The sequence below is a fragment of the Martes martes genome (genome assembly GCF_963455335.1).
Source record: "Martes martes genome assembly, chromosome: 7".
Classification (NCBI taxonomy): domain Eukaryota; kingdom Metazoa; phylum Chordata; class Mammalia; order Carnivora; family Mustelidae; genus Martes; species Martes martes.
In genome coordinates, this window is record NC_137894.1 from 82,683,204 (window position 1) to 82,707,696 (window position 24,493).

The window sequence follows — 24,493 nt, forward strand, 5'->3', positions numbered from 1 at the left end:
TCAGGGAGGAACCCTGAGCATAGAGAACCCGAGTCTTTTATAGTGTCCTTTGCTCCAGAAGGAGACTCTCTCTCATTAAACAGCCTTCTACTTAACAGACCTGTTCCTATTTCTGACTCTCAAGAGTCTCTGTAAAGCTAAACTTCTCTTCTATCGCACAGGCCAGTGTTTCCATCACCAGTGTTTCAATCACCAGCTATGCAACAGCAATATGATGGATTTCAGAGAAAAGTGAGGATGAATTAAAGATTTCCATGTCTTTAGAGGGCTAGGATAAGTCATCTGTACCTATCTAAACTACTGAGTCTCAACTTTTCCTGCCTTTAACTCACCAGAAATTCTGATATTAGACAGCCACTTATCAGTGGTTCTCTATGGGAGGGGGGAGGGCGGTGGCCAAAGCCAAATTTGAGCATTAATGGAACAAATTTGAAGTTAATTCCTCATATCCATTAATTTGCTTGAATACTGAAACGAAATGTTACAAATTATCCTCACCATCCGTATTTAACAGTAATGATATAAATTGACTCTGAAAATACCCAACTTTTATATATTACTCCATACCTCTAGGCTAGAAAACACTTCAAAAGGCTAGTCCTTAAAAGTTAGAGCCAAAAATACTTACATTTTTTAAAATAGTAAAACTTATTATGGGAGGCATGTTAAAACAGGTCTTTTTTTTTTTTTAAGATTTTATTTATTTGACAGACAGAGATCACAAGTAAGCAGAGAGGCAGGCAGAGAGATAGGGGGAAGCAGGCTCCCTGCTGAGCAGAGAGCCTGATGTGGGGCTCCATCCCAGGACCCTGGGATCACGACCTCAGCTGAAGGCAGAGGCTTAACCCACTGAGCCACCCAGGCGCCCCCAGGTCTAGTTTTTTTTTAACAAGCAACACTTTTACGTTGAGAGAATGTTAAGATATACTTACTGCTTACCTGTCCACAGCAATCAACTCAGAAATTTAAATACTAGACCAATATTTAACAGCCGAAAAAAATACACTGCTACATCAGCTGATTTTTCTTTGAATTTAATGAGTTTACATCAAAAAATCAGGTAGTCATTTTACATTTAAGGAATAAAAATCTTTAAAAAAAATACAAAGAGTGAAAGGATTTTAACCAAGTTTACATTTCTTTTTGCTATAGTTTTTAACAATTCATCTCATCTTATTGCAATGTGCAAATGCATCTGCAGCACCCATTACAATCAGGAAACTAAATTTAAGGAAGTACATTGTTTACAATAACCCTCAGAGGCAACTGATTTACTTTCTCCTAAAAACTCTATGGCATATAAGCATTACATAATAATGCTATTTAACCACCTTTTGTCATTAAGAATCATCACCAAAGTTTTCTGGAAACGAGTCCACATAAGAATTGAATATTTAAAAGGTGAAATGTTCCTTATTTTAACTTTAGCAAGATCTTTCTTTTTCATTGTTAAGAAATACTTGAGTAGTTTTAAAGCAAAAGCTGTTAAGAGTAGAGTCTAGATAGCTAAAACCATACTCCTGAGTTCAAACTTACAGGTTAAGTCTTTTGCAAATAGTTCTTGATAAAATATCCTCCCTCCCTATCCCCCTGCCCCGGATCTTGTATTATTTCTTACAAAACTTTGGTCAAGAGTAGAAATATATCCAGGCAGATGTATGTGCCATACGAGAGCGAGAACAGTACAGCCCAGCTAATGACTTTGGGTTTTAGAAATAGAAGGCAATTAAAATGTACTCAAAGTTACATTAAGAAAAGCTTTCACGGGGTAATATTGAAACAGTCACAAAGGTTAAGAAAATACTGATATCAAAGTACAAATGACTACAATGTTAAAATAGACAAAAACTACTATACAAGAGCCTCTTTTAAAATTAAAAATAAAGAACACAACACATGAGTCAGGATCATTTTCCTGTTCTACTCATGAATTTTAGTCTTTATATTCATAGGATTGGTTGTGTTGACATCTAGTAGAGTTTCTTATGACATCTGATGAGGTTTCATTCCAACTTCAGAGGATGGTCCTTCCCCAAAGAGCCGCTCAGTTTGGGTCACGTCTTGGTCACTGTACAAGTTCAAAGTAGTGCAGTATCGCCATGATGTGCTGAGGCATGAAGACGTAGCCTGTATACAGGGCCATCCCCACGATGGAAACCAGCATGGAATCTGAGTTGTAGTTAAGGAAACAACTTACCTTTTCTCCATTGATTTCAAAGCGAATGCCCCGATCTTTCCAACTGTTTTATGCCGGAGTACCGGTTCGCTTAATGCTTTCTAATATATGTCAAGAACTAATCATTACGGCCACTAACATTAACTACATCTGGCACCATTCTAAGTTCTGTAGCTCACTTCACCTTCACTATCACCTTCCAGGACAGGTACCTGTTTGTTACTCTCCCTGTTACACTTTGAAACACAGAGAGCTTAAAACGAAGCACAGCAAGTGACACTGTTCAACCTAAGAAACAGATATATGTAAGAATAAAATTATATTTAATGATTTCAAAAGGTCTACCAACTTCAACAATAATGTATGGGGGAAAAAAAGGAATGTATGGTCTAAGAATTTTTAAATTATTTAGACTATTTGGCTAAACGCACTGGCTTTTAGAGTCTAAGCCAAGATCAATCATGTACCTAATGACACATAAATTCACAGTGCCTCTAGTATTAAACATTTACTATTATTATCACAAACTTTGCAACATCAAATAAAAGTCATCCTGACCGCCTAAACAATAAACATTTTTTTTCAAATATTTTATTCATTTATTTGACAGAAATCACAAGTAGGCAGAGAGGCAGGGAGAGAGAAGGAGGAAAGCAGGCTCCCTGCTGAGCAGAGAGCCAGACGCAGGGCTCGATCCCAGGACCCTGGGACCACCACCGGAGCTGAAGGCAGAGGCCTTAACCCAGTGAGCCACCCAGGCGCCCCAACAATAAACATTTTTTAAAAAAGATTTTTTCATTTATTTGACAGAGAGAGAGGGAATATAGCAGGGGGAGTGGGAGAGGGAGAAGCAGGCTTCCCGCTGAGCAGGGAGCCCACGCAGGGATAGACCCCAGGACCCTGGGATCATGACTTGAGCTGAACACATACACTTAACAACTGAGCCACCCAGGAGCCCAACAATAAGCATCTGTATTGTGTTCCTTTCTCCAGGTTCCAGAGGAACGGAAATGGCATACATGCAAATCAGCAAGGAGTCCTCTTCTTGGGCCACACAAAATACTGCTAACAAAAATCATGTAAACTCTAAGGGCTTTCTGCTTTGCTGGCATGTAGCCATGTTCAAGGGAATAACTGCTCTAGACTGGGACCACATTCTATTGATCCATTCCTTCACATCCTCTCTCTCTCTCTCTCGTCCCCACTCCTGTCTTTCAGACCTTTCAACTCTAGATACTAGTAGTTCCACACCGCATGACACTCCTTCACCAAAAGATAGGGTTTAAATAAACAACGTGCTTACTACCAACTATTATTTGTATAACAGTTCAGTTGACAAACCTCTTTCACATATTATCTCGCTTGACCCTAATAGCTTTCCTGTGAAATGTTTGTCATGACAATTACTCATCCGAGCCTGATAAAACAGAATGACTCGTCCAGGGCCCTACAAGGGGTTATCTCTAGAGCCAAAGCACAAACTGAAGCCACCTGACTTCAACCCCCAAACACGGATGAAAGTCTCCCATAATCATTTTCTAAATTTACTTTTTAGCCTCCCTTAATCCAGTTCTTTCTAAAACTACCACCTTCTATTTACTCCTTAATTTCTTTTTTTTTTTTTTAAAGATTTTATTTATTTATTTGACAGACAGAGATCACAAGCAGGCAGAGAGGCAGGCAGAGAGAGAGAGAGAGAGAGAGGGGGAGAAGCAGGCTTCCCGCTGAGCAGAGAGCCCGACGCGGGGCTCGATCCCAGGACCCTGGGATCATGACCCGAGCCGAAGACAGAGGCTTTAACCCACTGAGCCACCCAGGCGCCCCTACTCCTTAATTTCTTTAAACACACACACACACACACACACACACACACAACACCATACTGCTTTCACATCATTGCCTATCACACAACCATCTAAATTCTACCCCTGCAGGCTAGAGACACTGTTCTCGGGTCACCAGTGGCCACCCATCAAATCCAATGGCTATCTGAATTGACAGCTTTAGTCCTTCCTCTCTAAGACTCTCCTCCCATTTCTCTCTCCATTTTCCTATGTCACTGGCTCTTTTCCCTATCTGTTCCTCATACGTAAAATAATCAGAGTGAATTCTGTGCTTTTGCCCAAACATCCACTCCACCCCACACACACACCTAGTATGACAGTCATGCTCTTTAGATGGGCCTAAGCTCTCCCATCTCCAGCCTGCTGATTTGTAACCAATCAGAAAACCCTTCTCTTTGTAACAATGGCCACCTCCTCAAAATTGATCAACCAGCTCCAAGGTTAGTACTCCTACCAGGAATTAAGGAACACAGATTCTCTCTCTCCCTCTGAATATGCAGCTTGCTGATGGAATCCTGGAATCACCAGAGTCACTTTGCCCCCCTTGAAAAACAACAAAACTTTCTGACGCCTGGGTGGCTCCGTCAGTTAAGCATCTGCCTATGGCTCAGGTCATGATACCAGGGTCCTGGGATCAAGTCCCACACTGGGCTCCCTGCTCAGCGAGGAACCTGCTTCTCCCTCTGCCTGCTCTGCCTGTTCTGCCTGGAGCTCTCTGTGCTTCTGTTCTCTCTCTGACAAATAAATAAATAAAATCTTTAAAAAAAAAAAAAAAAAACACACCTGACACATGGAGGTGGTAGAACAAAAGTAATCACAGAAAACGGAGCCAGAAACTTCACCTGAACACCTGAAATCTACCCACCACTGAGTTTTCAGATACTGAAGCCAATAAACCCCCTTTACTCTTAAATGAGTTTTAAATTTTATGCTTGTAGCTGAAACCATTCTAAATGACAAAATGGAATCCCCAATGTTTTGTCTCGGGTCCTACAAACTAACTCTTATTTGACCCTAATGTTGTTGACCTGAACCCACCTTCTGTATTGCAGACAAGTATTTCCTACAACTTCCTGAACATTTTCACCTATGACATTCCTGAGGTACTTTAAATGCAACAGAGTCAAAACTGAACTCATTAACTCTCTCCAAAACTACCTCTTTCTAGGAGTCTTATTTTTTCAACTATTTGAAATAGTAGATAGAACTACTGATGAACTATTTGCCTAGTCACTCAATCTAGAAACTTCTCTGATTCCTCCTCCGTAGATTCAAATTATCTAAGACTTCTCAGTTCTTCCCAGTCCCTACAAACAACTTTTCTATCTCCTGTTCCCCTACCCTAATCAATGATAAATGAGTGAGGTATTTATCATTCCTTAATTATGTCAAAGCTCCCATCTTAGGCCTCTACTCACTTTCCACTCCACGCCACTCTTTACTAAAGTGATCCTTTTAAAATACACGGCGCCTGGGTGGCTCAGTGGGTTTAGCCTCTGCCTTCAGCTCAGGTCATGATCTCAGGGTCCTGGGATCGAGCCCTGCATCGGGCTCCCTGCTGAGCAGAGAGCTTCCCCCTCTCTCTCTGCCTGCCTCTCTGCCTACTTGTGATCTCTCTCTCTCTCCGTCAAATAAATAAATCCTTAATAAAATAAAATAAATGAAATAAAATAAAATACATTAGGTTTCCCAATGCAATAGGACAGCACTTGGAATTCTAAGCCAAACATCCAAGGACTTTCCCAATCTAGTCCGAAGTACCTCAGGTTGGAGTCCACAGAAGTCAACAGAAACTATGAGATCAGGACAGGGATTCTTGTACAAGAGTTTTAGCAGAAGGGGAGTAAGCAGAGCAGAACTAAGCGGGGAGAAAAAGGTAAGTCGGTTCAGGGGCTCAGCTCCCACAGGATGCTCTGGAGCACGAATTATACCACATGCTGGTTTCGCTTTGAGGCGACCCTTCATCTGTCAATCACTGGCTGCAGAACTGAGTGAGAAACCTGCACCTGGGTAAGACAACTGCCTTAGCCAATGCCAGGACTCTGAGGAAGTGGACAGCTAGAAGGGATGAGCAGAGGACGGGGGAGAAATACATCGGCTAGTGGAGGGCATTGAGGTGGAGACGAAGTGCATCACCTACTACACTCGTTTCCCCTTGTAACTTTCAACACTCAAATAATTCCCCCGACAGACACAGCCTACTCACAGCCATAGGATGTCTCAGAAAACAGTGCTTTATATTTTCATACTGCTCTGCTTTGGCTTACGGTTTAATAATTATATGAGTAAGAATAAGAGAGCAGTATACACAGCTTTCATTTTGTGAGCGTCCAATGTGTGCCCAGCACTGCCTTAACCCTTCAGTAAGTTTAAGTAATCCTGAGTCTTGAAATCAGAGTTGGCAATAAAGCCAATTCCCAACCAAATCCGTCAAACCAAAAATCTGTGATCTCAACCACTATGCGTAATACCTTCCTATATGTGAAAAATCCTATTCCTTCTAATAAAACCCAGGCATTCTCAGATCATGGTTAGTTATCCTCTCTCATACGAGGCCTTCCCTAGCTTTCCTACTTTTCCCATTCTTACCCCCCAACCTCTTGGCCCTACTGCTCATAAAGCTCTTCATTCACATAACTTGGCCCTTATTACTTGATATTACCCACTTTTTTATGCATTTATCTCATCCAGATTATCAACTTCTTGAGCATAGGAACAATGTCTTTCTTTTTTGTATCTCCAACATCTAACATAATACATGCTTAATAAATATTTGATGAATAATGAAATTTCTCAAGAAACATTATTTGATTCTAGATTCACTGTGGCAATTTCTACACATTTCACACACATTACCAGGATGAAAACCTTTACAGTGACCACAGAAATTGCGGGAGTCTGACTCTGTACTCAGTGGGGAGTCAGCTGGAGATTCTCGCTCTCCCTCTCCCTTTGCCCCTCCCCCTGCTACTAAATAAATAAGTAAAATGTACACACCAAGTTAAATGAAATGGTAAGATCTTCAAATCAATGGCTCAAACTCAACTCAACTAGGAAGTGATTAGTAAAAACAGCCATTTGAATGATTATATTATATACTCTTTCTGGCACTCTAATTCTTTAATTTAGTATGGAGAATATATCAGTTAGGAAACATGTATAAATTACCTTAACAGGTTACTTTACTGTAAGACAAGAATCTGAAACTTACTATTTTGTGAACACTAAAGTGTCAAAATTTTATTTTTTATTTTTTAAGATTTTATTTATTTATTTGACAGAACATAAGCAGGTAGAGCGGCAGGCAGAGAGAGAGGGAGAAGCAGGCTCCCCACTGAGCAGAAAGCCCATTATGGGACTCGATCCCAACACCCTGGGATCAGGACCTGAACCAAAGGCAGACACTTAACCAACTGAACTACCCAGGAGCCCCCAAAATTTTAAATTCTTCCTGTATGCATATCAAGTTATGTTTTGCAAGTGAAACAAGAATTTACCAAACTTGAAAAGGTCATCTGCCTGATTAAAACCCAAGGTACTAGAGGGGCACCTGGGTGGCTCAGTCAGTTAAGTGTCTGCCTTCCACTCAGGTCATGATCTTGGGGTCCTGAGATGGAGCCCTGAATCAGTCTCCTCACTCAGCAGGGAGCCTGCTTCTCCCTCTCCCACTGCCCCTTCCCCTGCTTGTGCTCTCTCAGATAAATAAATAAAATCTTTATTTTAAAAAAATCACAAGGTACTAGAGTTCATGTCTTTATATAGCCTTATGCTGTGATGCATATATATGTGGAATAAAAGCAGTAGGAAATAAATGATAATTATATATGCTAAACTCAGGACGGTCACTTGGTGAGGTGAAATGGGAAGAGGAAGAAAGGAGAAGTGACTGAGAAGGGGCATAAATGGAGCTTCAAATGTATGAGTAATGCTTTTTTTCACCAGTTGGTAGCATATGCACACTCACTATATTATCTTTATGGAGGTTTTGTACGCCTGAATAGTCAGTAACTTTTTTTTTTTAGTAAGAACTGTAAAGGACAATGAAACTACATACAGTATTAGACTAAAAACTGTTTCGTGTGAAGGATTCTCCCCCTTTAAAAATTTGAGCTAGACATCACTGGGTCTAATTTGTTACTAGGAAATAAACAGAAAGCCTCAGCTCTCAAAAACAGAATAAACAATTCTCGATTCTAGCCAGATAAACAGAAAATTACTGAAAGTCACTTGAACCTAGATGCAAAAAAATCCCAATTTATAAGCTGCTCAAAAAAAGTATTTAATAAACAAATTTAACCTAACCCTTTGTCCATAGCCACTTATTAAATTAAACTTTATCCCATGTCTCTCCAAAAAAAGGTTTCTATATATTCTGATCCCATTTCTAATTATTTCCAGAATTACAATAAATAAGTAGGCCTCTAACTGTACATTTTCTGTACAATTAAATGTCAAAATTATTCCCAAAAATTATGTTAAAGCTCTGAAACATAATATTTAAAACCAACTTAACCACACAATGACACTCACACAGAGTAAGTAGATAACGGGACCATGAGGAAAGTAGCTTTCTACAAATGCAATTTAAGCAATGTAGTTTAAATAGTTCCCATGCAACTCAGTTGAATATTCCTTAATATTATGCTTGACACCACTTAAAATGTAGTTTTATTGACACTCATAGGCACTGGCTTTATTGTGATGTTTGCAAGGTTCATCCTGAGAAGTGTTCTCACAAACAGAGCTATTTATATAGCTCTGTTTGTGAGCTCTACCATTTAGAGCATAGACTACCTATAATTTTATCTGGTACTTGAATGGATTTCTCAAACCACTGCATTCTTTAACACACCTCTCACAGTTTAAAGTATCCTTCACACACTGTGAAATCCAAGAAATGGGTACTGGAAACAGCCCCGCCCTGGAGGAAACCTCGGTTTGAGCTGTGACTCTGCCACTCCCTGACTATGTCAAAAACTCTCTGATCACCAGTCTCCTTGTCTATAAAATAAGGACACACATCACCTCCCTTTCAGGGCCAATGTGAGAATTATGAATCAAATCCATTTGGCAAAAAAGACAATATAATCCTTATTAAAACCATTGTTCTCGTGCTCAGGCATTTAACATCATGACTTAGACAATGTCTGGGAATCACCCAAGGTCACCCTATGACTGACTGTTATTAATTTACAGTACAATTCTGGGATATCACGACCCCCCTGGAACCAAGTTTCTTCTCCATAAGATGAGGCTACTTCCTGCATTAATATTTTCAGATCCCACCCACATCGAGAGGGAACTTAGGCACCACCTCGTAATCACCCTTAATGTAATCTTCTGTTTCTCACACAGAGAAAAATGTAAACAATCAATATTTCATAACACACATATGCTGGAAGGTAATACACAAAATGATAGTGTAATCTATCTATCAAACTCTTATGGTTGTCTGCAAATAATACATACATCAGCAGCTGTGCACAAATTAACCAGGACGGCATTCTAGAGGGGGCTACATGATTTGAGAAGTATAGAATAAAGTTAGTGAAATCAAGAGTATAACAAAAACAAAACCTCAAAGACTAAAAAAAAAAAAAAAATTTTGTGTGTCCTTGTAACAGTCTCTACCACTGAATTCGAAGTGCTTAGGAGTGAGCGCGCCTTGGCTCGGCTGCTCCTTTGCTTCCAGGGGCAGGACGCAGCTAGATAAAGCAGGTACCTCATAAATCATTCAAGAACTAAGCAGATAATGTGCCACGATATGTGCAGGCACTGAAGATAAATGTTTGTTCAAGGACTGAATGAACAATCAGATGTTACTTTGAACCTGGATATAACATAAATATTTTACAGGTTCCGTGGATTTAAAAGCAAATGAATTTAAAGATTTCTTTTAAGATTTTATTTATTTATTTGACAGAGATCACAAGTAGGCAGAGAGGCAGGCAGAGAGAGAGGGGGGAAGTAGCTCCCTGCTGAGCAGAGAGACCAATGCAGGGCTTGATCCCAGGACCCTGGGATCATGACCTGAGCCGAATGCAGGGGCTTTAACCCACTGAGCCACCCAGGCGCCCCTAAAAGCAAATGAATTTAAAAGCAAATGTGAAACCATATATCTGTATTTTGTTTGCTATTTCTTTAACAGGGATCCCCAACTAATCATGAGCTGGTAAGTTTCCAGACTCTGATAGGAAAAAATAACGATTTCTTTTGCCCATACAAGGGCCATCCCCAACCCTTTTCCCCGCAACTTGAAAAAAAAAAAAAAAAAATCCTGATAACAAAGAGAGGAAATGCTTTAAAGATTAAGTACAATACATCAGAAGCAAGATGACAGTAACTAACACTTTCTGTCCCAACCAGTAATGCACTATCACCACCTACCTTAGTAACCTATTCACAGGATTTTAGAGAAACCAAAGTAGTTTCTCATTGGGAAATAGCCAAAGACCTTTGTTCCAGCAGGTGTGACTTAACACCTCTTCACTAATCTAAGTAATTTTGAAGCTTTAAGTCTCTGATTGCACTGTTCACTCAAAAAACAAAGCTAAAATGTCACTTAAAACAATCCAATCTTCTATTAGTCAACTTGCTTTTATAAAGTCGATTCTGAATGCTACTTTTATCCTTAGAAATACTCCAAAGTTCTGACAAATCTAATTTATTTTAAGGAACCATCTTAATAAAAAAAGAAAAATCATTTTATAAAATGTATTATTATAGGCTGTTTTGTGAAAAGCATTAAAAACCCTAAGTGAAAACAATTGTCAACTACTGAATAAAGCTCTAAAAAGGAAATATTCCTGATTACTATGGGTTTTTTCTCCCTTGACCTCAAAAAACTGGGGATCATCTTACACAATTCAACACCCCAAAAACAAATAACCCAATTTTAAAATGGGCAGAAGACATGAACAGACATTTCTCCAAAGAAGACACACAGCTGGCCAACAGACACATAAGAAGATGCTCAGCATCACTCATCATCAGGGAAATGCAAATCAAAATTATAATGAGATATCACCTCACACCTGTCAGAATGGCTAAAATCAGAAACAACAAGTGTTGGCGAGGATATGGAGATAACAGGAATCCTTGTGCACTATTGGTGGGAATGCAAACTGATACAGCCACTGTGGAAGACAGTATGGAGATTCCTCAAAAAGTTAAAAATGGAACTACCCTATGATACAGCAAATGCACTACTGGGAATTTACCCAAAAAATACAAAAACACTAATTCAAAGGGATACATGCACCCCTATACTTACTGCAGCATTATCTACAATGGCCAAATTATGGAAGAAGCCCAAGTGTCCATCAGCAGATGAACAGATAAAAACAACATGGGTATGTGTGTGCGTGTGTATGTATGTATGTGTACACACACACACACACACACACACACACACACACAGGATTATTCAGCCATTAAAAAAGAATGAAATCTTAACACTTGCAATACAGACAGACCTAGAGAGCATTAACAATAAGTGAAATAAGCCAATCAGATAAAAAAATACTATACGATTTCACTCATATGTGGAATTTAAGAAACCAAATGAGCAAAGGAGAGAAACAAAAAAGGGGAGAGAAACAAACCAAGAAACAAACTCTTAACTATAGAGAGCAAACTGATACTTACCAGAAGGGAGGTGGGTTGGGGAGATGGGTGAAACAGGTGAGGGGATTAAAGAGTACATTTATCAGGGCACCTGGGTGGCTCAGTCAGTTGGCCAGTTTGGTTTCAGCTTGGGTCTTGGTCTCAGGGTCATGAGATCAAGCCCCGAGTCGCGCTCCACACTCAGAGCAGAATCTGCCTGGGATTCTCTCTCCCTCTCCCCAACCCGCTACTCTCACTCTCTCTCAATAAATAAATAAACAAAATCTTAAAAAAAAAAAAAGAGTACATTTATCATGATGAACACTGAGTAATGTACAGAATTATTGAATCACTATATCACATACCTGAAACTAACTCTGTATGTTAACTATACTCGAATCAAAATTAAAAATTTATTAAAAAAAAAAAACTGGAGATCATCACCAAGAGAAGTGTTAAGAAAGTGTATTGTTACCAAACATATCAACTATCTCTTGATACTTTTCTAATTGTCTTAAAATGAAAGCAAGTGGAAGATACTGATACTGTTACAGTCTATGTATGTTAGCCAATTTGATATCTGTGGGTCATATTAAAGGACATCACATGAGCATCAGAAGTTAGTATTTAGCACGTAAAATACATTCCCTGACCTTTCTGTTGTGCGTTGATTACACCGAAGTATAGAAACTCATTTTAGAAACTAAAACTTGATGACAAACTCTTTAAAAACTAAACAAACAAAAAAAGCATGCTGCTGAAACCAGTCATGATCATGTTCAATTCTGAACCAGTCCTGGAAATGGTTTTCAGTTCTGAGCCCAGAAAGGCTACGTATGACTGTGTACCTTTATAAATAAAGCGTCTGTTAATTTCATGCAGATTTGAAGTCCCAGGGTCAAGGGGGAAATATAATCTGTTCGGTTGTTAATACATTTTGGAACACCGGCTAGCTCACACCTGACCAGTAGAGCACAGGAGCTGCACTGTTTCCCATGGGACTTTCCATTAATTAGGGGAGCCAGATTAGTGGGGAGAAGAATTAGAACTTTCTTCAGGAAACATCCTTTAGTTCAGTTGCTGCACAGGCAGGAATTCTTTGAGATCTATCTTGGGTGGCTCAGTGTGTTAAGTCTCTGCCTTCAGCTCAGGTCTTGATCTCAGGGTCCTGGGATCGAGCCCCGAGGTGGGCTCTATGCTCGGTGGGGAGCCTGCTTTCCCCTCTCTCTCTCTCTGCCTGCCTCTCTGCCTACTCGTGACCTCTGTCTGTCAAATAAATAAATAAAATATTTTTAAAAAAGGAAGAAAGAAAATTAAAAGTCAGCATCTGCCTTCCAGGCTCCCTCTCCAGAAAGGCACACCTTCGGTCCAGCACAGCTCTCAGCGAGGGCAGGCCACAGGCCTCCTGACCTCCTCAGTGGCAGACCACCCCATCAGCACTCCAGAAGCCTTTCCAGTCAATCCTGTCCCCTGAGGCACCTCCAGCCCGCCTGCCTGGGCTATCCAAGTTATCCCCCAAGATGCCAATTATTATTTCAGTTAGTGCTTGATGACTAAGTTGCCTTGACTTTGAGGAGTCTGCCCTAGTGCTCTTTTCCCATAAACCCTATTATTTGGGGATTTTTCAGGAACACATGATGGCCAGAAGTCTTGTTTTAGTAGTAATTCTACGCTTCACAGCTACTGATCATAAATAATATCTATCATTTCACAACTATTATTTTTTAAGCATTCCAATTTATGAAAAGAATATATGCTCTATTAAGTAGATCTTCTGGAACATATAGTTTTAATTATTGACTCTGAACGTGGGAGTTTGGTTTGGTTTTCTTTCTCTCTTTTTTTTTTTTTTTTTTTGAAGCCAAAGTATCTATTTTTGCTCCTATGTACCACAAATGTTACAATACTCAAAGCCGAGGGGGTGAGGTGGGTCACAAAGTCTTTAAGAATGTACACAGTGGAAGGGACCCCTGGATGGCTCAGTCTGTAGAGCATGTGACTTGATCTGAGTCGCAAGTTCAAGCCCACTGGGTCTCAAGTTTACTTAAAAAACAAATATATAGGGGCGCTTGGGTGGCTCAGTGGGTTAAGCCTCTGCCTTCAGCTCAGGTCATGATCAAGGGTCCTGGGATCGAGTCCCACATCAGGCTCTCTGCTCAGCTGGGAGCCTGCTTCCTCCTCTCTCTCTGCTTGCCTCTCTGCCTACTTGTGATCTCTGTCAAATAAATAAATAAAATCTTAAAAAATTTTAAAAAATATATATATATACACATATATATGAGCCACAGTCACCTCTGCTGACAACTCACTGGTACCATATGCTGAAACACTGCAGAGCATCTCCGTATATTCTGTCCTCACGGCCAGCCTCCTGCGACTTGCCCTGCCCATGCTGGTACAGACCACTCAGTTCTCGTGTTATAGTTTTATTCACCTTCCACCCTTCCTGAAAGCTACTGAAGAAGAAATTATAATACCCTAAGGAGTATAGATAAGGGATATTCTAGCATTTTCCCTTAGCCAACCAAACATGGAGGCAGGGTAAAACAGGCTAGAGCAGCTGGCTTTGAACTAAAACCCAGAAGCCTCAGACAGACAAAGACGACTTTCCAGAAAGTTCGGATGGGATAAGGGGAAGGGTTTACAGATCTTCAGTGGCCACTGTACTCTCTCCTAAAACCGATCTGACGATTATGATGACCTGCTAGTTCTCCTTCCCATACCCCTTACAACTTCATTTCTCCTCCCACTTTACTTCCTGAATCTTACAATCATGCACTTCCCCAGGGGTATAAAATAACTTCTGGGACAGCAAACAAAGGAATAATAACTAACTTGAGTTGTACTTTATTGCATGTAGGCAACAAACTCCTGGCACAGCTACAAGCCTCACCTATCTATCCATCTGATAATCTGAATTCAGAAGTGAGACACCTTTCCAGCCTGGGCCTGAAAGAATGACTCCTACAAAAAAGGATGGCGAGAAGAAGGGCTTCTCTGCCATCAGTGAGGTTGTGACCAGAGAACACACTGTCAACAGTTACAAGTGCACCCATGAACAGTGGGCTTCGAGAAGTGTGCCCTTCAGGCACTCAAAAAAAAAAAAAAAAAAAAATCTGGAAATTTGCCATGAAGAAGATGGGAACTCCAGATGTGCACACCTACATCAGGCTCCACAAAGCTGTCTGAGTCAAGGGAGGGAGAGATGTCCCACAGTGTACCCATGTGTGGTTGTCCTGGAAACATAATGAGAATGAAGATTCACCAACAAGCTTAATACAGTGTTTGTCTATGCACCTCTCACCACTCAGAAAAATCTATAGTCAATACAGATGAGAACCAACCACTGACTGTCAAATCAAGTCATAAATTTAAAACAAAAAAAGAGGAGGAGACAGGAGTTAAAGTGTTTAGGTAACAATTTTTTGAGCAGAAAAATGGCACCGAGCTTTTTCTGAGAGAAATTAAGGTTGATTTTGCCTCTTTGGCTTCATGATGAGGGTTGGCTTTTTGCCAATTAGATTATGTGATGAACCTTTTCTATGAATTGTACAAGAAAAAAAAAAGAGGTTTAAGGTTTTAACAAAAATATACAATAAAATGCACATAAGAAAAGCCAGGAATGAAATCCTTTCCAACTGTCTAAATTTACTACGAAATATTTCTGACGTTAACTTAAATGAACAAGATCATATCCAGTGCAACATGGTTTTTGTGCTTGTAGGGGTTACACAAACAAAAAGTCTGAATGCCTCTGGGGTGGAGGCTTGCAAGTTATTAATTTCCCAGTTACACTTACTCTCCAGCCCTTCCTTGTTACAGAGACTGCATTCATTTCTACAAAAGGAAGTTCAAAAGGAAGTGGCATGAAACAGAAAACACTGAAGATTACTGAGAAGAAATTCTTTTTTTTTTTTTCCTTAAGTTTGAAGGCAATGTTCAGGTTCTTTCTGTTATTCTGAAATCACATTTTGTTTGAAAATACCTTGATAAATCTTACCAAAAGGCGTTAAACTGAGTTGCTAACAATATTTTTCTAGAAGTAACTTTCTCTGATGTTAAGAATTTCCCATCAAACCGCATGCTGATTTTTACTGGAACTCTAAAGTGCCAAGAATTCTGTACATACAAACGTCTTCTTCAAGAGGCACTGATTAAGAAGAAAGTTCCAGTAGAAGACTCTGGTGAATTGGGGGTTTTATGGTCATTCCTTCTACTGAACAGCTCAGAGGAAGCTCTGCCGAAGACAGAGAAAGTGATCTAAAGGTACCCTGGCCAAAATATATGGTTTTTCTTAGTCAATTTTGTTTTGTTTGTTGTGTTTATTTACAAAAATATTTTATGTAGGAAATACGCAGAAAGAGATACTCAATTATTAAGACCTTCAGAAGTGGCATGGCCAAATATATTCCTCAATCACCTCTCTACTGGCTTATAAGAACTCTGACTTCACCAAACCAGGCACTATTAAACACGGATGAAGAGCATTTTCCAGGTGTTCATAGGTATTTCAGGAGAGATACACAAGAAACTGGTGACACTGATTGTCTGGCGTGGCTGGGGTGGGAAGAAGACTTTTAACATCTACCTTTTTGGTGCCTTTTGAGTTTTGAACCATGAGGATGTATATTTTTATTTACAATTTAAGAATTTATATTCTCTAAACTCCCAAATATTTTAGTATATTGAGATGCAAAGAAAAATTCTCAATCCTAGCTATAAGCACTTGAGGATATGGCAAAAATCTAAGAAAACAGATTAACTTAGCTGCTACTGAAATAGCATACACCATGAATTTTGTAATGCTCTTTTTTTCACTATCATGCAAAGCCTAACTCAATCCAAAATACCTACCTTTACTTCCTCTCACCACCCTTAATCTACCCCAAACCCTATGGCCAAAGTACTTGTTTTCAAACTTAAAATCAGATTAGATCACTTCTCTCTCAAAACCTTTAAAGGGCACCCTTTTCAACTATGATTAAAAGCCAAGGGGCACCTGCGTGGCTCAGCCAGTTAAGTGTCTGCCTTCAGCTCAGGTCATGAACTCAGGGTCCTGGCACAGAGCCCCAAATCAGACTCCCAGCTCAGTGGAAGAGTCTTCTTCCCTCTCTCTCTGCCCCTCTCCCTCTGCCCCCTGCCCCCCCATGCGCCCATGCGCTCTCTCACTCTTGCTCTCTCTCACCCCTTCCCTCCCTCAAATAAATAAAATCTTAAAAAAAAAAAAAAAATCCTCCAGGATCTGCACTGACTCTGACCTCATCACCTACTGCTCTCACCCAACTCCAGCCACATCTGCCTCAATGGTGGCCTTCACACATGCCAGCCAGGCTCTGGACTCTGGCACTTTGCACTGACTGTTCCCTCCACCAGCTATGCTCTTCCCTCAGATTTCTACCCTGCTATCCCCATCACTTCCTTTATGTTTTATTCAAATATCCCTTCTCAACGAAGCCTCTCCCGATAGCCTCTTTAAAAACAGCATTATGGAAACCAGAAAGTAGGTCAGTGGGGTAAGAAATGTGCACTGACCTACTTTCCTGTTTTCCATAATGCTTACCACCTAGCATATTATACAATTCAATTAGAAAAGTTCCACAAGGACAAGGATCTTTGTCTCATCTGCTCAGTGTATCTCAAAGTACCTCAGATGACCTAAGTCAGCATCTGGTACCAGGTAAGCTCACAGAAGTACCTGGTGAATTAATAAATGGCCCTAACCTGCTTTTTCAACTTTATTTCACACCTCTTCTGCCTTAAAGAATCCCTCTTCCAACCAGTCAGCCTGGTGTACTCATCGTCCCAGCACACCTCTGCACCCCAGTCCACACCTTCTTCCCATTTAGGGGCACAGAAAACAAATCACTCAAATACCTCCCTGCAAGTTCTCTGAGCACTCCCGGGCCCTGTGTTCTCCCTGCCCTCTGTTCCAAGGCACTTTCTGCCCAGCTCACTCTACTGCAATGACCCAAGGTTGGATCCAGCTGAGAATGTGTATAAATCCCAATTTCCCCTAAAGTCTGGCTCTAATTTCCTTGAAATCCATCTTTGGATTTCAAATCCATCCTGAAATCCTTTAAGTCCATCTTCTTGAAAACCTGTTATAGAACTCAGTATGTTAAAAATAAAAATAAAAACCTGTTCCAGGATGTTTTGTTTTTTTTTTTCCATTCAAAATGAAAAGAGCTTCAAGTCTCATGGAGAAATGTATGTTTTTGTGGCTTATTTTCCTAGTTTATTAAATATTAAAATACCAATGAGAAAATTCTTACTGGATTTGAGTGACTCTACTCAAAAGATATGAGCACCTCCTCTACCTCCTGAACTCTGAATCCAATGTCTAGGAGATCCTACAGGATCTGACCTCCTCTCCTGACACCCTCCTTCACTCTACCCCCATCACACTGGCCAGAGGGCCATCTGTGAAACAGGACAGACATGCTGGGCAGACATGCTTTGGGACATTCATATTTACTGTCCCTTCTGCCTAGAATGCTCACTCCCCTGGAATTCTCTCCCTGATGATTCCAAATGCCCTTCCTGACCACTCTAGCTAAAATTGAAAAACACTGGCTCTTCCTTACTTCCTATCCTCTTCTGGTTTATTTTTCTCTGTAACAGCTGTAACAATCTAATAACAGTCTACATTTTTTTTACCTATTTATCTAGTGGCACTAGAATAAATAATGTTATCTGTTTTGTTCAGTCATACCCCCACTATCTAGAATAGTATCTGGCGATTAGGAAGTACCTAATACTTGTGAAATGCAGAATTCAGCAAACATACTGTACAAATGAATAGACATAACAATGCAAATTTTGTTAATCTCTGTTAAAACAAATCAAAGAAGTTCTTTCAATCTATAGCATTTTCTTCCTTTTAAAAATCTGAATTCTAAGAACTGATTTCTGTTCATCAGAAACAGCCAAATTCCAAAGCTACCCTAAAAGTGGTTTAAAATCAGGTCTCTTCGGGGCGCCTGGGTGGCTCAGTGGGTTAAAGCCGCTGCCTTCGGCTCAGGTCGTGATCCCGGCGTCCTGGGATCGAGCCCCGCATCGGGCTCTCTGCTCAGCGGGGAGCCTGCTTCCTCCCTTCTCTCTCTGCCTGCCTCTCTGTCTGCTTGTGATCTGTCTGTCAAATAAATAAATAAAATCTTTAAAAAAAAAAAAAAAAAATCAGGTCTCTTCTACCATTGCCAAATATTTCTGCAATTCCTTCAAAATGACAAATCAATATACAAACAAATGTTCCTCAAGCACTATGTGTCCAGCACTGAGATTTAAAAAAAAATTTTTTTCCTGGGGTGCCTGGGTAGCTCAGTTGCTTAACCGTCTAACTTCAGCTCAGGTCATGACCCTGGGGTCCCGGGATCAAGCCCTATGTGGGGTTCCAGTATGAGCTTGAGATTCTCCCTCTCTCAGCCTCTGTCCCTACACCATCCCCAAATGGTGTGTGTGTGTGTGTGTGTGTGTGTGTGCGCGCGCGCACACGTGCACATGCTCTCAAAAAAAAATAATAATAATAAATTGTTTTATTTCCTTGAAGAAACAAAGAAACACAGACTAACTTTCGGGGGAATCTAATTCCTAACACAAACCAAAAAACTGCCCACATTTTGCTTAAAATAAGAGTATAAAATGTCATGGAAACATAAGAAGCCATAGAAAGACTGCAAATATAGCTCAGTGACGACAGAATAATTTTTTTTTTAAAAGGCTAAATAACTTTTATTTAGGCTTCAAATAATTTTAACAAGGTATTTTTAAATTTTCCACACCTCTCCTCAACAGCATGGTTACAATGTGATTCAGTGAGGCACTACAGGGAGTGTCTCACTAGTTACAAAACCTGTCTCTGTTACAAAACCTGGTCTTCTTTCCCACTGATGGCTGCCCGTAGGGAAAGGGGGTTTTAGAAACATGTTAAACCTTCTACTCTGGAGTAAGAGCTCAATGGACTTCAGTCTGCACAGGTCTGCTGTAGCAGTCATTGTAATACTACCCTGCACTTACTGGATTCACTTTATTGTTAGCTTCTGTTTTAATCAGGTGTCATATCCCCTTTTCCTGCACAGTAGAAACCAAGTCTGCACATGGAAAAAGTTCAAATACAGGCTGACAAAGCAAAAGCTAATGTATCATTTCAAATGTAGTAACAGAAAGCAGATGATAAGAGAGAAATTTAGGATATAGGCCCTAGCATGGAAGGATTTACAAAACAGATTTTTAAATCTTACTGTTTCAAGAACCATTTATGGTGTGCCTGACCTGACACAGATGCATTTCCTTAAAAACATACTGAAAATTATTTTTGGTGACTCACAATTCCCTTAGATAATTTCAAAAACCCTCATATTCAACTGGGATTGACCTTTCAATTTATAACAACTGTTAATTAACTTCTAGCTATTTGATTTGGGAAACAGAGAAGCAAATTCAGATGTTCAGATGCCCCTAGAAAATGTGCAGAAGTAGTTAATAGTGAGGTATCAGTCAGTGTTCCTGAAAACAGGGACAACTTCAATTTATTAAAGGAATTATAGCAGTGGGGCGCCTGGGTGGCTCAGTGGGTTAAAGCTTCTGCCTTCGGCTCAGGTCATGATCCCAGGGTCCTGGGATTGAGCCCCGCCTCGGGCTCTCTGTTCAGTAGGGAGCCTGCTTCCCTTCCTCTCTCTCTGCCTGCCTCTCTGCCTACTTGTGATCTCTGTCAAATAAATAAATAAAATCTTCAAAAAAAAAAAAAAGGAATTATAGCAGCAACATGTAAACTAATGCAATTACCTTTTTCAAGAGTCTTTTTCTTAGTACCTTCTTTTTCTTTTTCAAGATTTTGTTTATTTATTTGACAGAGATAGAGACACATTGAGAGAGGGAACACAAGCAGGGAGAGTGAGAGAGGGAGAAGCAGGCTTCCCACTGAGCAGGGAGCCCAACGCAGGGCTCAATCCCAGGACCCCGGGATCATGACCTGAGCCGAAGGCAGATGCTTAATGACTGAGCCACCCAGGTGCCCCCTCTCTTAGGACCTTCCAACTCAGAGGCCATTTCTCAGACCGCCAGACAAATTTCTCTTACATGAAATCTTAGGTTGCTAGCAGTGACAACCGTTTTCAATGGAATATTTAAGAAAGTATGTCTCTTTCCAAAACCATTTAACTAGCCACAAAATCGTTCTATGTGAAGCTTACTAATTACTAATGAATTTATGAAACTCAAACTAATTCACAGTGATTAAAGCTCCTGAGTGGGGGGAAATCCACTTTCTCACTCAGCCCCTTCCTCCAGCCTAGAATGCAGACTCATCTCCAATCGATGTTCTAAACTATACAATAATTAAATGCCTGACTTTAATTCTAGAAGTTGAGTTAGAATAACAAAACAGCTGATAGTAAATTAAGATTGGCTTATGTCAAAAGCATTACATTTCTACCTTGGATTAATTCAATCATGTGAGCTTTGAAGTAAGTTTTGTTTTGGTTTGTTGTTGTTTTTTTAAATCCTTGGTTTAAAACCACAGACTTCTACAGGACCCAATGCTTGTTGGTTGCAGTTCTCACTAGTTTCTTAAAAACTGAAATCACTTGGTCACATAAACCAATGAGAAGTCAAAAGCTTCAAAACAGGGGCACCTGGGTGGCTCAGTGGGTTAAGCCTCTGCTTTCGGCTCAGGTCAGGATGTCGGGGTCCTGGGAACGAGCCCGTATCGGGCTCTCTGCTCAGCGGGGAGCCTGCTTCCCCCTCTCTCTGCCTGCCTCTCTGCCTACTTGTGATCTCTGTCAAATAAATAAATAAAATCTTTTAAAAAAAAAAAAAGCTTCAAAAGGAAAAATCTACAGACGCACTACATTTCAGTTCATAATTTATTCCTCCATCCCCCCAAAATTCATCATCTAGGTTATTTATAGGACACTGTTACTATTACTATGTAATACAGAAAAACCTTAATACCACTGACACTATAGCATGTATCCACATGCAGACAAAAGCTTTACAGTGTAAAAGATTCAATAAACTCTAGCAGTGGGCTCTACATTCAACTTCTGACTTAAAAAGTGTCAATTTAGGGGCACCTGGGTGGCTCAGTGGGTTAAAGCCTCTGCTTTCTGCTCATGTCATGATCCCAGGGTACTGGGATCAAGTCCTGCCTCGGGCTCTCTGCTCAGTGGGGAGCCTGCTTCCCCCTCTCTCTGCCTCCTCTCTGCCTACTTGTGATCTCTCTCTGCCAAATAAATAAATAAAATCTTTTTTTAAAAAGTGTCAATTTAGTGCAACATTGTTTAAATTCACTTTCAAGATGATTTTAACTGAGGGACACCTGGCTGGCTCAGTTGGGAAAGCATGTGGCTCTTGATCACCGGGTTGTGAGTTTGAACCCCACAGTGGGTGTAGAGATTACTTAAGTAAATAAATGTGAACCTCACATTGGGTGTAGAGATTACTTAAGTAAATAAGTGTTGTCTGTTGTTTTTTTTTTTTTTTTAAGAAAAAAAAAGGGACACCTGAGTGGCTCAATTTGTCAAGCAGCTGCCTTCAGCTCAGGTCATGATCCCAGGATCCTGCCATGGAGTCCCACATCAGGCTCCTTGCTCAGCAGGAAGCCTGCTTCTCCATTCGCCTGTCATTCCTCTTGCTTGTGTTCGCTCACGCTCTGACAAATAAAAATCTTTAAAAATAAAGAAATAAATACAAAGGAAAAAAGATGGCACACCTGGGTGGCTCGGTCAGTTAAGCGTCCAACCCCTTATTTCAGCTCAGGTCACGATCTCAGGTTCCTCAGACTGAGCCCCTACTTAGGATCCGAGCTGGGCATCTAGCCTGCTTAAAATTTTCTCTCTCAGGCGCCTGGGTGGCTCAATCGACTAAAGTGTCTGCTCTTCAGCTCAGGTCATGATCTTAGAGTCCTGGGATCAAGTCCTACATCAGGATCTCTGACCAACGGGGAGTCTGTTTCTCCCTCTCACTCTCCCTTTGTGTTCTCTAAGAAATAAATAAAATCGTTAAAAAAAAAAAAAAGATTCTCTCTCCCTCTGCCCCCCCTTAAAAAAAAAAGATGATTTTAAATGAGTCGTGAAGCATGTGCTTCTATATTTTAGTATACATTTTAGAAAGATAATTTCATGAGCTCTAACCTATAGAACTGCAACTACAAATAAATGGTGCAGGAAATCAGAACATACTTTACAGTGAGACTTTACATCCAAAGTACGAATTATGGTTCTTAAGTTCTGGAAAGCTTTGGAAACAAGTAAGATGATACATTTCCTTGTAAGCAGCTTAAGATTCCTCCAAAGTGTTGAAACAAAAGACATCTTTGAGTACAATCTTATGCTAGTTCAATACAAATAAACACACTTACTAATGCTTGGAATGAAATCATCTCAGTCACTCCACCTAAATACAATAATGCATTTACAAAGCTGTTCTGAAGCTACTCCGAACTAAACCGCACTGAAAAGGAAGCCGTGTAACATACAGCGTTGTCAAATCACTGTTGTATACCTAAAACTAAAGTTAACACTGTGTTAACTATACTTCAATTTAACGAAAATGGGGGACCCTGTATGAAGTAGACATGTTATGTGAAATGTTCCATATCGGCCCCCCAATTTTAAAAAAAAGGAAGAAGAAAGTTATAGCTCATTATTAATATGTATTCTGCAAGAATAGTATCAAGGGATGTCAACACTGACAAATGATACAAATATCGCAGACTTCAGAAAGCCTTTTCACAATCTTGCGTATTAAGTGAGGTTGTTATAAAGTTAGATGAGTTAAGATACAGGCAAAGAGCTTTGCACAGTTGCTGGGCTCACAGTGAACCTTCAATATCATTAACAAGTATCTCTCAGCTATCTATGAAAATACAGTTTCAAACACTATCTACAATTAACCACAAATTCCTTTATTGGCTCGACTACTATGGACTGTGAAAACAGCTACTTAATGAATAAAACACACTCTTTAAACTCCCCAACCCGAAAACCAAAAAGGTACAACAAAGTGTTTTCAAAAACTGTACGGGGTGGCACAAACACAAGCTCACATGATTAAGAGTCTGGTAAACACTGGTTAGCATTCTCATTAGGACCAAAGTCAGCTAACTCGGGGACAGTTAAAGGTCAAAGGCGTCCCAGCCGAGAACGATTTGCTCCACTTACATGGTCCCTGCCTCCCAAAGACCAGGGGACTAAACCAAAGGCAGGCGCGGCCGAAGTGCAGGCGAGGACAATCCTGGATAGACATCGCCCTGGGGGATTTCCTCCAATAATAAAGCCGCCTCCACTTCCGCTCAAGCCACCCACAAGCCCCCTCGGATCTCAAGAGTTCTAGCCCCCGACCCTCCCCAACCGCGGGAGCGCCGCCCCCCGCCCTAGACCTCCGCCCCGCGTGCCCGCAGCGAAGAGGCGAGTCCGCGCGCGCGCCGTCCCCGCAGAGCCGCCTCTCCGCCCTCCGCCCCCCCAGCCTCCACCCCGCACCCCCTGGCGCCTGGGCCCGGGAAGATGCGGCCCGGGCGCCCGCTCGCCAACCCCGGCCCCCGCGCGCGCGGCCTGGGCAGGATACTGAACACAGTCCGCTCCCAGGGCTCCAGCATGTAGAGCGCCGTGACCAGCAGATACTGGTAGTAGAACCAGGACATTTGCTTCCAGGCCCGCGCCAGCGCCATGCCCTCCGCACGCCTCTCTCGTTGAGGCCGAGCGTCAGTCTGGCCCGCCGGCCTCCGGTTAGCGTCCTCCAGCCCCCGGCCGCGAGGCCCGCCCGCCCGCCACCGTGCGCCTATTGGCCGGTCCGGCCCGGCGCGTCACCCGTGAGCACGCCCAGCCCCGCGCGCCCCCGGGCAGCCGGCTGCGAGCCCCGCCCGGCCGGCGCT

The 24,493-nt window shown here is 41.1% G+C and overlaps 1 protein-coding gene across 1 annotated transcript; it reads right to left on the reverse strand.

The window, feature by feature from the left end:
* Positions 1-1,018: 1,018 nt before the first annotated feature.
* Positions 1,019-24,366, reverse strand: SPTSSA (serine palmitoyltransferase small subunit A). Its single transcript, XM_080807420.1, has 2 exons — positions 24,187-24,366; positions 1,019-2,169 (listed from the first exon to the last, which is right to left on the reverse strand). The coding sequence occupies exons 1-2, from the start codon at positions 24,287-24,289 to the stop codon at positions 2,066-2,068; spliced, it is 207 nt and encodes a 68-aa protein (XP_080663546.1). The 5' UTR covers positions 24,290-24,366; the 3' UTR covers positions 1,019-2,065.
* Positions 24,367-24,493: the final 127 nt, after the last annotated feature.